This window comes from Elgaria multicarinata, chromosome 18, assembly GCF_023053635.1.
Source record: "Elgaria multicarinata webbii isolate HBS135686 ecotype San Diego chromosome 18, rElgMul1.1.pri, whole genome shotgun sequence".
In the NCBI taxonomy this organism is placed as follows: domain Eukaryota; kingdom Metazoa; phylum Chordata; class Lepidosauria; order Squamata; family Anguidae; genus Elgaria; species Elgaria multicarinata.
The window spans coordinates 22,875,454-22,888,366 of record NC_086188.1 but is presented as its reverse complement, the minus strand read 5'-3'; the positions used below and the strand labels follow the sequence as shown (position 1 = coordinate 22,888,366).

Here is a 12,913-nt window from a genome sequence, read left to right as displayed (position 1 = left end):
GGTATCCCCCTGAAAACAATACCTTTTTTTTTGTTGTTCAACAATAAATGTGTACCGTATTCTTCTTCATGGAAAAATAAGACATCCCCTGAAAATAAGACCTAGCGCATCTTTGGGAGCAAAAATTAATATGAGACACTCTCTTATTTTCGGGGAAACAGGGTATGTTTCTATTCCAGTCAGCCCCATTTTGGTGTCCACTAGACATGTTGGACTATAACCATGCTGGCTGGGATGTTGGGAATTGAAGTCCAGCACATCTGTATGGTGCTAGGTTGAGGAAGGCTGATCAAATCTGTGTGCAGCAATTTCTGTGATGCAATGCGCGCTCTCCCCCTGCTGGTGCGTTCCCTGCTCACCTTTCCACTGCTGATGTGGTATGACCATCTGTCAGGGATGCTTTAAAGGGGATTGGACGCGATGGCCTTGTAGGCCCCTTCCAACTCTGCTGTTCTATGATTCTATGAACCAGGGTGTCACCCCTGAGTGAAGTCTTCCTCCTGGATGGTCCTCACATTCCCAGGCTGTAAATTAGAGGTATTTAAGGTTGGCTCTTGCCACTGTGGCTGATAGGAAGTATCACCCTCTTTCATCCTGTAGTAGCATGAGAAGCCAGGCACAGCCAAGCTCTGAGGTCCTGAGCTTTCCATGACTGGACTAAACCATTTTGCTCTTAAGTCTGAATCAGATCCTGATTCCAAAACTGGAATTGTAATTGGAGGCAGGGCCAACATCTGGTGACAGTCTCCCTGGATTAAGGGTACTGCTGCTTAATGCCAACATCATAGAATCATAGAATAGCAGAGCCGGAAGGGGCCTACGAGGCCATCGAGTCCAACCCCCTGCTCAATGCAGGAATCTACCTTAAAGCATCCCTGACAGATGGCTGTCCAGCTGCCTCTTGAAGGCCTCTAGGGTGAGAGAGCCCACAACCTCCATTGTCATACTGCTCTAACAGTCAGGAAGTTTTTTCTGATGTCCAGCCAGAATCTGGCTTTCTCTAACTTAAGCCCATTATTTTGTGTCCTGCACTTTGGGATGATCAAGAAGAGATCCTGGCTCTCCACTGTTTGAGAACCTTTCAAGTACTTGATCCTGGATGAGTGTGCTAACCTGGCCTGTATCACAGAGACCTGGTTGGATGAGAACTGGGGAAGTAGATCTCTCCCAGCTTTGCCCACCTGGGTTCTCCATGTTGCAGTAGGTAAGACTTGGAGGGTGGGGAGGCAGAGTCACAGTGGTCTATTGTGAATCTATCCCCCTGTCACACAGCCTTCCAGTTTCAAATTTATGTATCTGAAGGTGGGCATTTGAGATAGAATAGGGATTCTGTTGGTGTACTGCCCACCCCACCGCTAAATAATCTCACTTCCTGAGCTAGCCAATGTAATCTTGGGGTTGGTGCTGGAATCTCCATGACTTGTTTTGCTGGGGGACTTCAACATGCATATTGAGACCACCTTGTCGGAAGTGGCTCAGGATCTCATGGCAACCATGAATCTGTCCCACTCATTCAGCAGGGCACACTTTGGATCTTGTTTTCTGTGTAGGGTGGGATGATGGTAGTCTGGAGGTGGAAGAACTTTCTCTAGTTCTGTTGCCACTAGCTGGTGGGGTTTAGACTTCCTAGGACAGAGTCTCTGTAGGGATAAGGGGGTCAATAAAGATGGTCCACCCCAGGAGATGGATGAATCCAAATGACTTTCTGATAGTTCTAGGAGATTTTCCTATCATCTCAGCAGCCAATTCTGTTGAAGCCCTAGTTGATCTCTGGACTAGACATGGTCTGGCAGATGAACCAATAGCTCCTGAGCATCCTTTCCCATGGAGTGGAGCCAAACAAGCCCCCTGGTTTAACAGGGCACTGTGGGTGAGGAAGTGAGTGGGACATTGGCTAGAGCAACATTTATGGAAAACTTGAAACAAGTCTGATTGAAGTAGAGTTCATTTGAAAGCCCACTCTGTGACAATGAGGGCAGCAAAGAAATTGTACTGCTCAGAATCACCCAGCAGAGCTTTTTTGAGTGGTTAGAGGTGTATTACGCTCTGGCCCACAAAATGAAGAGGTGGAGCATTCGATAGCCAACTGTGACCAATTTGCATGGCACTTTGCAGATAAAATTGATTGTATCCATGCCGACTTGATGCCATTGTTGATACAGGTCCGGTGGATGTAACTTTGGCTCCTGCTTATCCAGTTACAATGGATACTTTTCCTTTTGTACAGCCTGAGGATGTGGACAGGATCCTTGGAGAAGTGAGGCCTACCATTTATGTGCTGGACCCTTGTCCTTCCTGGCTTATAAGTGCAGCCAAAGGGTGGGGTACTGGCTGAATGGGTAAAGTTAGGCCACAGTTAGACCTAAGGTTTATCCTGGGAACATCCAGGATTTACCCCTGCCTGAGCACTAGATTCCCTGTGTGTCACCTAGATGAACAGGTTTGACCCCTGGATGATCCAGGGATAAACCTTAGGTCTAGCTATGGCCTTAGTGATAAATGCCTTTTTATAGCAAGGTGTGATTCTGTCTTGGCTAAAGAAGATAGTGGTAAGATCTCTGTTAAAAACAAACAAACCACCCCTTGAGCCCTGCTGTGTTGAATAATTTCCAAGAATGTTCCATTTTTGGGGAAGGTGCTGGAGTGTGTGGTGGCTTCTTAGCTCCAGGGATTTCTGGATAAAATGGATTATCTGGATGCATTTCAATACAGCTTTAGGCATGGTTGTGGGACAGACTGCTTTGGTCACCTTGGTGGACAATCTACACTGGGAACTAGACAGAGGGAGTGTGTCGTGGTTAGTTTTGCTGTATCTTTTGGCAGCTTTCAGTGCCATTTGATCATGGTATCCTTCTGAAGTGTCTGCCTGAGATGGGACTGGAAGTCACTGTTCTACGGTGGCTCAGGTACTTCTTGGAGGGTTGATCTCAGGAGGTGGTGTTGAGGGATTCCTGTTTAATTCCATAGCTGCTCCATCTTATCCTTCATGCTATTGAACATATGCATGAAACTGGTGGGAAAGATTGCCCAGAGTTTTGGAGCCAACAGTATGCTGATGACACCCAACTCTCTCTCTCTTTCCCAACTAATCCAAGGAAACTGTTCTGGTTCTAAATCAGTGCCTGATGTTGGAAATGGACTGGATGAGGGTGAACAAGTTGAAGATTAATACAGACAAGACAGAGGTGGCTTGGGTGAGTTGAAAGGCAGATCAGTGAATCCCTATTCAACCTGCGCTGGATAGGGTCGCATTCACCCTGAAAACTCAGGCTCGCAGTTTCAGTGTACTTTTGGGCTCAGCCCTGAACCTGGATGCCCTGGTCTCAGTGGTGGCTAGGAGTGCATTTACACAGCTGAGGCTAGTGCTCCAACTGTGCCTATTCTTAGAGGTGTGTCACTTCCAGATCTGGTCACTGCCATGCCTGCCTGCTTGGACTCCTGTAATGCACTCTACATGCGGCTGCCTTTGAAAACTGTTCAGAAAATTCAGCTGGTCAAGAATACTGCGGCCAGGCTGTTGACTGGGGCTAGTAACAGGGAATATTTGACTCCTTTTTTCCAACAGGTTCACTGGCTATTGGTCTGTTTCTGGGCAGAATTCAAAGTGCTGGTTAGGACCTAGAAAGTCCTATATGTCTTGGGACCAGGCTACCTGAAAGTCTGCCTTCTCCTGCATGAGCTTGCCCAGTTCTCAAGACCTTCTGGACCGGCCCTTCTTTTGGGACTGCTGTCTTCAAAGGTGTGTTTAGTGGCAACACGACAGAGGTCACTTTCTGAGACTGTGGGACTCATAAGGGAAGCTGGGTTCACTCCCTCTCTGCTGTCCTTCCGCCAGCAGGCAAAGACTGCTTTATTCAAGAAGGCCTGTTGGGTTGGGTGCTGTTTTTATTCTGTAACTGTTATGTTTTTATTGTATTTTAATGTATTGTTTTAACCATTTTAATTGTCTCTGTAAGTCACCTTGAGTGCTATTTTTGGATAGAAAGGCAAGGTATAAATAAAACAAACAAATATTTCTTCTATTTTTAATCTGTCCAATAACCAATGTTCTCTGGGTGTATTACAAAAAACTTCCTTTTATCTGTCCTGAATTTTCCACTATTCAGCTCTATTGATGTCCCTGGGTTCTAGTATTACAAGAAGGAAGTGAAAACATCCCCCTTTCTACTTTCTCCATTATCATGTGTAATTTGTACTATAATCTCCAACTTCTCCCCTCCCCAGCCCTGCTGCTCAACTGATCAGAGATGACAGCTCAGCAATGGGAAAAGCTGGCCAAGGAAAGAGGAGGAAGGGCCTTGTGGAAAGGCTTGCAGGCTGAATTAGGCCTACAGGCCAGAGGTTCCACCCCACCCTAAAGGATAGATTTTGCAGTCTGGGGGAGCATATTGATCCAGTTTATTTTTGTGTTCCAAGTTTTAACTGTTTTACTGTGTTTGTTAACATGCGCTTTATTAGCTGGCTTGAGGCTTAAGAAGATGGAGTTTGAATTCCATAAGTAAAAGATACCTTATTTATTTTAGTCAATTTATTTCCTGGCTTTCCAGCAGAAGATTCCCAAGTTGGCTAACAACACAAAACTTTAACAACAACAACAACAACAACAACAACAACAACAAAATAAATCAAAACAGGGTTAAAGAACAGAGCATCAGTGAAATAAGCATGAGGCAAACAGACAGCAGATAAAATATCAGACAAAATTAACCTGCCAAGTTAATAAATGACTGCAGGAACGGACGTCTTCAAAAGGCAGCAAAAGATCCTATAGTATATACTAACCGATTCAATGCCAATAAGCTGCTAGCAGACTCTAGTGCCATACAACAGCCCTGAGCAGATTCTGGTCAATTTATCTATGGGACTGAAAAACTACTTTCTATAAATTAAATGCGGTGCCCTGATCTAATCCTGTTATCTGGGCTCTGCTGCTGCTTGGACCTTGCTAGCTCCCATGGGTAGGAGGAGTGTCTGGAGGACTGGAGAAGGAAGCCTCTTTGGACAGAGCAGAGGAAGAACAACTTGGAAGACCGTTTGTAATGAAGATTGCTGGGGTGGGTGTATATTCCAAACCCCTTCAGAGAGAGAAGTCATGGGGGCAGGCCTTCCCCAGGCAGGCAGGCAGGCAGGCAGGCCCCTTTATAGCATGCCCTCTGCATGGATGCCTGACCAACTGGAGTTGAGAGAGAGAAGAAGAGCCCTGTTGGATTAGGCAAAGGCCCATATATTCCTGCTTTCTCTTTCTGACAGTGGATAGCCAGACCTTTGGGCATCTGGCGGAAACAGAACCCTGGAATAGAAGGAGTCTTTGGTCTTTATCTAGAAGGCTGTTCTGTTCTTCCTGAACTGTAATTGGGTTAAGCATCTGAGAACCTTAAAATCTTCCACTTTTTACAGAAGCTCTTAAAGTTTAATCTCACGGGTGGTTGCTGCAGGTTTTAGTACAAAGGCTTTAGATATCAGTAGCATTGACAGTTGCTTGTCACTTTTTATATTATTGAACTTAACTTTCATGCCCATTGCTTTGGATTTTTTAAAAAATCATTAAGCAAACAGAGAAGAATGTCAATAAATGTTTAACATTATAGAGGCAACTATCTAGTAAAAGCCAGGTACTCAATATGTTACTTAAAGTGTTCACATCAGAGATGGCCAGTGTTGATAAAAATTGATTTAAAAATCAGATTTTTAAATTTTAAATCCAATTACAAAATTGTCTTTAAACAATTAGTAAAAAAGAAGAAGAGCAGCCTAGGTCAAAGATATCAGCATGAATAATGATGATACAACTTCTATTTCTATTCTATGAATATGTTAACAGCTGTTTATGGAGATGGAAGATAACCTGATCAGTCCTTATCCTGCACTGCAGGTGGGGAGCAGAAATCGGTGCCTCTGTCTCTCTGTGGCCTTTGCTAGACCTACCTGTTGTTCTGGGATGGACAACAGGTAGTTATTTACTACCTGTTGTAAATAACGCGAGATCCCGCCCTTGTCTTGACGTCAGGCGAGGCAACTGAAGTATAGAGACGTTGCGCCTGCCATTTTTATTTTCATTTAAAGGGAGGACGCGCACGAATGCTCGTGCACAAAGGTAAGTGGGCTTTTTTAAAAATTTGGTTTCCCTGCTCCCCCTGTCTACGATCCCCCCCGTCCGCAACCTCCCCCCACCTTGCTCTGTCCTGATCTCTCCCCATCCTGCCCCGATGGGTGCGGTGCCCCATGCGTGGCTTCTCCTGGTTCCTCGCAAGTAATCGCTAAAGCCAGGAGAAGCCGCTGAACAGCCCACACACTCGCGGTCTTGGGCTCAGCCTGAGACCGCAGGAAATACCGTTATCCCGGGGCAAGGGAGGGCTGACCCCTCCCTGAACTCGGGATCCCCTGTGCGTCATCTGGACGCACAGGGGTGATCCCAGGGTTCACCCCGGGATAAAGCCTGGTCTAGCAAAGGCCTCTGTCTCTCTCTCTCAAGGGCCTTCGCTACTCTCTAAGTGCAAAGATACAGAAGGTCAATGGATAGAGAGAATTTGGGGGAGATGGAGTAGATCTGAACAAGGAGGAGGAGTCTGGATATATAAATGCAAGGGATAGAAGGAGGGGAGTAGAAAGAGAAACCAAAAGTGAACAGGACACATTCAGGCAGTACCGACTCCTGAGGAAACTCCTGCTGCTACATGTATCCTCTGCTGTAGAAGCGAAATGCCCAGCATGGCAGCAGCAGTGTCCCAGGCCCCATCTGGGAATGTTTTGTTTCTGAACCTGCTGTGGTTGAACTTCCCTAAATTTTATTTTTTAAAGAGCTTTTTCTAAAAAATGAAATCGTTAACTATTCAAAAAATTGTGTGCGTGTTTTGTTAGTGTTATTTTGTTGCAGAAGAAAACTAGCCAGAGAATTAGATACAAAATTGTATCTTATTAGTACAACTTTGAAAGCCTGTTTGGTGCTGGTGCTTGTGGCGCATCATGACAAAAATATTGTGGTTAATTGAACAGTTGGAGCTGGTTCATCTCCTGAATGACTTCAGAAGTTCATTCTGCTTTACTACTAAAATTACCAAATTATCCCATTTTGGGATGAAAATCAATCTGAAAACAATTCAGAATTGCTTACTCTGAATATGTATTAAGGTTATATTAAGCAGTAATGTACTTCTACTGAAAATGATTAAATAGAGTCTTCCTCACAAGTGATTTAAACTGTGATTTAAATCATTAAAATTGAGCCCTTCAGAGAAGCGATTTAAATCATGATTTAAATCAAGCCAACCCTGGATACAGCACAGGGGGAAAGGAGCAGTTAATCCACCCCCAGCCCAAATCTTATCATTTTGGAATAAGTGTTTCAAAGGAGAAGGGCATCACACATTTTTAAAAACTGTTAGTATGAGTGAAATAGAACTTTGATACTTGAACTTACATATTAGGATGTAGAGTGAAAGGTGGCATCAATGGGTGAGTAGATAGATGTAAAGGAACATGGTTTTCTTGCTCAAAGTAGAAACTTTTAATTGTGGCTGGATGTGTTGCTCTGGCTACTTTGGGGTTCTAACAGGCAGGGAAGAGCTTCTGGATGAAGAAAAACAAACTGAAGCTGAATCCAGACAAGATGGAGGTGCTTGCTGTCAAAGGCCACAACCTGGGTTTGGGGATGTGTCAACCAGTTCTGGATGTGTTCGCAGCTTGGGGGTGCTTTTGGATTCATCGCTCCAAATGACAGCCTACTATCAGCTTCGGCTGATATGCCAGCTGCGCCCCTTCCTAGAGTCGGAAGACCTAAAGACAGTGCGTGCCCTGGTAATTTCGAGGCTCGACTTCTGCAATGCGCTCTACATAGGGCTGCCTTTGTGCCTAGTCTGGAAACTTCAACTAATTCAAAATATGGCAGCCAGGCTGGTCACCGGTACACCTAGGGGTGACCACATTACACCAGTTTTAAAATCTCTTCACTGGCTGCCAATTAGTTTCCGGGTGAAGTATAAAGTGTTGGTTATCACCTTTAAAGCCCTACATGGTTTGGGTCCAGGCTACCTGCGGGATCGCCTTCTCCCGTACAATCCGCCCCGCAGAGTCAGGTCCTCTGGGAAGAATTTACTCCAGCCAACAAAAACAAGGCTGACAACTATTACCCAGAGGACCTTTTCTTCTGCCACTCCCAGGTTGTGGAATGGCCTGCTGGGAGAGATTCATCAACTTAACAGTTTTCTGGAATTTAAGAAAGCCATAAAGACTGATCTCTTCCTGTTGTCTATATAGACCTGTTGTCTATATAGCCAGACCAAACTGCACATCTCTCTATTTTAGCAGCACCAGCTATGTTTCTGGAGGCCAATTTTGTGAACTGCCCAGAAAGCTTTGGCTATTGGGCAGTATAAAAATGTAATAAAATAAATTAAATTTTGGCCCTTTCCAGGGAATGGCTCAAATATTACAAAATTCAGAAAAAAATAAAAACAGATTGCAGCTCTCTAGGCCAATTTGTCTCTTTCTTTCAGAGCTTCATCAGATGGGGTGGGGGTGGGGAAATTGCGTTTCCCTACCATTGCTTTGCCTCCCGCTTCTGTCCCACAATACCGATGATCAGCTTCCTCTTTCTTCACATGGGGAAGAAAGAGGAAACAAGCAATGACCACGTGGCCCATTCAGTGGCTGTTTTTATCGCGCGTTTTCTCCTGCACACAGCAGAAAATGGTGGCAGGTCTCATTATAGTAAAAAAAAAAAGGGGGGGGGGATTTTCCAGGTCTTATTTTTTGATGGAGAAAAAAGCAGAAGATGCTCAGGAGGGGAAAGGCATCATCAAAAGTACCCATGAACATCTGTAGGAGCCAGGAATGAGCATGCTATAAAAAAACCCTCTGATGACACTCAAAGTCCACTGCCCTTAATGGCAGCTAACATCTGCCACTCCTTGAGGTGGCTTAGCTCATAGCAAGGCCACCTCTGGCTGGAAACTCCCAGCACTGGTGCACCGCATGTCCTTATTCATAAGTGCATTGCACTGCCTCGAAGCAAGCCTCCCAGTGACTTCAGCGGAGCTTATTTCCATGCAAATGTACTTAGGGTAATGTCTCAAGACTAACAGGAGGCTTCTTCAAGTTATGAATCTGTTCAGTACTTGGACATTGATGACTCGTCAGTTTTATTACAATGAAATGGAAGTAGATTACATGTTCATCATAGTAACGGGTGCATTAAGAATGCATGACACTGATGATTCCACTGATGTCCATGCTGCTATCCCCAAATAATACAAACAAAAAGGCAGGCCCCTGCCTCAAGAAGTTTACAGTTTAAGTATCACGAATGCAAGGGAGTGAAGGAATGGGTGAGGCAAGGAAAACAAGAGGTGGATGTCATTCAATGCCACCACACATGCTTTAGGTTTCACTACCTTTGAAGAGAAGCAAGGAGGGGTTCTGGGTTTGTTTGAATAGAACATTGAGCCAGGTCAAAAGTACAATGCCCAGTCTAAAGAGACCCTCTAAAAGAAAATAAGGAAAAGCCTGCATTGGTCAATACTTGTGCCATTTTGTTGTGTGCGCACAGATGCACCTACACATGCTGTTGGCCTGAAGGAACCATGAAGGATCACAGAACCATAGAATAGTAGAGTTGGAAGGGGCCTATAAGGCCATCAAGTCCAACCCCCTGCTCAATGCATAAATCCACTTTAAAGCATACCTGACAGGTGGTTGTCCAGCTGCCTCTTGAAGGCCTCTGTGCATCTGTCTCTTCTGTCCTTTATTTTGGGTTATGCAGGAAACAGAGGACGGTCTCTTTACAGAGAGGATCTAGTGAACAACTCATGTTTGCTTTCATGTGGGGTTGGATAATGAAAACATCAGATTAGAAAGACAAGGGGATTTGCTTTACTGAACACATATCCTCAAGGGTCCCTCAGCCTTCAACTGTTCTGTGTTTCTGCTCCATTCCAAGTTTTCCTGCTTGGGATAATAAGATGTGAGTGTCCCACAGGAGAAAAAAAAGATTTCCCAATTGAATTCATTTCCTTTTTTCTCTTCCGTTCCAATGTCTTAACAGGTGGAGACTAAGCAGTTTAAAGAATCGCATGTGAAAGGAAAGCCAAATAAATACAGCTTCAGCTGCATCTCTCTCATGGCATCACTGCATCAGCTGGAAAATGCAAGTAAAATTAAAGAGCAGCAGAAGCACGTGCATCTCCTTACCTTTGTGCAGAAGAGAGTGACAGAATTATGCATGAGAGCAAAGGGGCGCATTTGACCACTTAGTGGAATAGGGAAGATTCTCTTCCATAAAAGGAATGTGCAACTCTTTACCCTCAGAAAATGGGAGTGCCATGACCTCTGTTGACATGATTGTCCACTTGTGGTTGTGTGTTATGGCTCTGTAATCCTGCTGGGACCGGACATCTTGGCACATGGCCATTGGGGGCAATTACATATTGGATAGCGTTCTTTCCCCCCGTTTCCAGAACTGTATTCCCGTCATGAGGATTATAGCAGCTCTTTCTTAGATAGCCCCATAATCTCCAGATAGCCTCTTTGTTAGTCTGTGCTGTACCATGGGATGTAGGCAAAGTTCTGAGGAGAAAGAGGCAGCGCGGCGGTCCCGGAGAATTGACCGCCACCTGCGCTCTGAGAGTCAGCGACAACGGCGCGAGATCAAGCTCCTTCTCCTCGGCACCAGCAATTCTGGCAAAAGTACCATTGTCAAGCAAATGAAAATTATTCACAGTGGCGGCTTTAACTTGGAGGCTTGCAAGGAGTACAAGCCTCTGATTATCTACAATGCCATTGACTCCCTCACACGCATCATCCGTGCTCTGGCCACCCTTAAGATCGAGTTCCACAATCCTGATCGAGCCTATGATGCGGTACAACTTTTTGCTTTAACGGGCCCTGCCGAAAGCAAAGGTGAGATCACGCCTGAGCTGCTTGGTGTCATGAAAAGGCTGTGGGCTGACCCCGGTGTGCAGGAGTGTTTCTGTCGTTCCAATGAATACCACCTAGAGGATAATGCTGCCTACTATTTGAATGATCTGGAAAGGATTGCTGCATTAGACTACATCCCTACTGTTGAAGACATTCTACGCTCTCGAGACATGACTACGGGCATTGTGGAAAATAAGTTTACTTTCAAAGAGCTGACTTTCAAAATGGTGGATGTGGGTGGGCAGAGGTCTGAGCGCAAGAAATGGATCCATTGTTTTGAGGGGGTTACAGCAATAATTTTCTGTGTGGAGCTGAGTGGATATGACTTGAAGCTGTATGAAGATAACCAAACAGTAAGTCTCTATTAGATTTTTCTATGCCAGTCTTTACAGTTTCATTTCTTGGATTGTGATAGCACTAATGAGCTCCAGGTAGGCTGCTCAGTTTCTGTTCTGAGTGGTTAATATGAATGGGCCCTGGAAACAACAGCTTTGCATCATAACTCTCCTTATTTTCCCCCTTGTAGTTATAGAAGATAGAAGCTTTCCATGTAGGTTGGCTTCTGTGACCAAAGAGGAATGATTTTCATCATCATAAAAGAGAGTAGGACTTACTAATGCCTCTGGCTGAAGCTTCATTGCTGTGCGATGCCCTAAGCTCAGTGAAGACATACTCCCTTTGCAAAAAGACAACATTGATTTGACAGCCACTTATAGCTGGGATATTATGTTCCTATTGCAGCTACTGTTGCTATATAGGTAGGGGGAAAGTATAAGTTATTCTAGAAGGATTTGAACAGTTTCTTTTAAACAAAAAGTTCCAGAAAGCCTTTGAAATTTCAAAATTAAGTTGTGCATTTAACATTTTTTGCTGCTTAAAATGGCTCTCATTTACCAGAGTTGATAGATTAAGGCCTTAGCTAGACCTAAGGTTTATCCCAGGATCATCCTGGGGTCATCCTTGCCTGCTCCCGGGATATCCTGTGTGTCATTTACATGAACAGGGCTGACCCCGAGATAAACCTTAGGTCTAGCTAAGGCCTTAGCCGCTTGAGCAGGGCTTCTCAAAGTGTCCTCCAAATACGGATTGGCGCTGTTAACTAAACAGCTTCTGTCCATGTCATAAAAACTGACTGTCTTTATGTTCTTTAGAATGCTAATACTAGCTTTCAGTTTGGTTGAGCAACCAAATTCAGTAATTACCAAGGTGTTGCATATGTAAAAGTGTGTGTCTATCTTTGCCTTTACCCTCTTTCGCTTGACCTTCTTTGTCCATTTTGTTTGTGCTTTGGTCATCAATTACTTTGTTATAAAGTGTTCTTCATGCAGAAAATTGCATTTAACTGTATCCAGAGTTATTGCTAATATAGTTATGCACTCAGTGGAAGAAAAATGCACAGTATGCTGGGCTTTGGTGGAGAACTGCCTGTGAACTGCTTCGCAGAGCTGCAACCCTAGGGCCACCCCCACACTGTTGCATGTTGAGCTTGCTGTAGGCTTTCAGAACTGAGGTGGAGAAGCAGCCAATGGGCTCAGGGCCCTTCCTTCCCTCCTGACATGCTCTTCTCCCTTTCCCATCTTCTGATCACCTGAAGTGCTTCAGGAAGCTTGGAGGATCTTTCCAAGCCTCTGATACGTGAATCCCTTTCGGGATGGCAAGAAGGGCTCAGTGTTCCTGGCAATATGCTCCTGGATTGTAATTCAGCTTCATGTCCATAGAAGCTGAGGAAAATCTACAGGCCTATGGATTTTGAAACAAAGCACTTTTTATACAATGCAAGAAATGCATCCTTTTCTGTAGGATGCAATTAAGAGGTAATATGAGACTCTATTTATAATTGATATACCGTTTTAGAGAATGAGAAGCATCCAGAGTTGGGCATAAGAGCTGTTCCATTCAGACAGATCCTTCTGCTGTAACAAATGGCAAGAGATGATGAAGTGTCATTTCAAATCATATTACAATAGGTAATGTGGTTTTGGAGAAGAAAAGGGACTAAGTG

The 12,913-nt window shown here is 44.5% G+C and overlaps 2 protein-coding genes across 2 annotated transcripts in view; one reads left to right on the top strand and one right to left on the bottom strand.

The window, feature by feature from the left end:
- RSPH14 (radial spoke head 14 homolog) overlaps positions 1-12,913 on the bottom strand; it is a 98,855-nt gene that overhangs the window by 31,550 nt on the left and 54,392 nt on the right. The gene's annotated exons all lie outside the window — the stretch shown is intronic.
- The window catches only part of GNAZ (G protein subunit alpha z), a 68,736-nt gene that overhangs the window by 13,332 nt on the left and 42,491 nt on the right, over positions 1-12,913 (top strand). The window contains exon 2 of the mRNA XM_063144020.1: positions 10,040-11,264. Coding sequence (XP_063000090.1) covers positions 10,542-11,264 — 723 coding nt within the window. The 5' untranslated portion in view covers positions 10,040-10,541. The remainder of the gene's footprint in view (positions 1-10,039; positions 11,265-12,913) is intronic.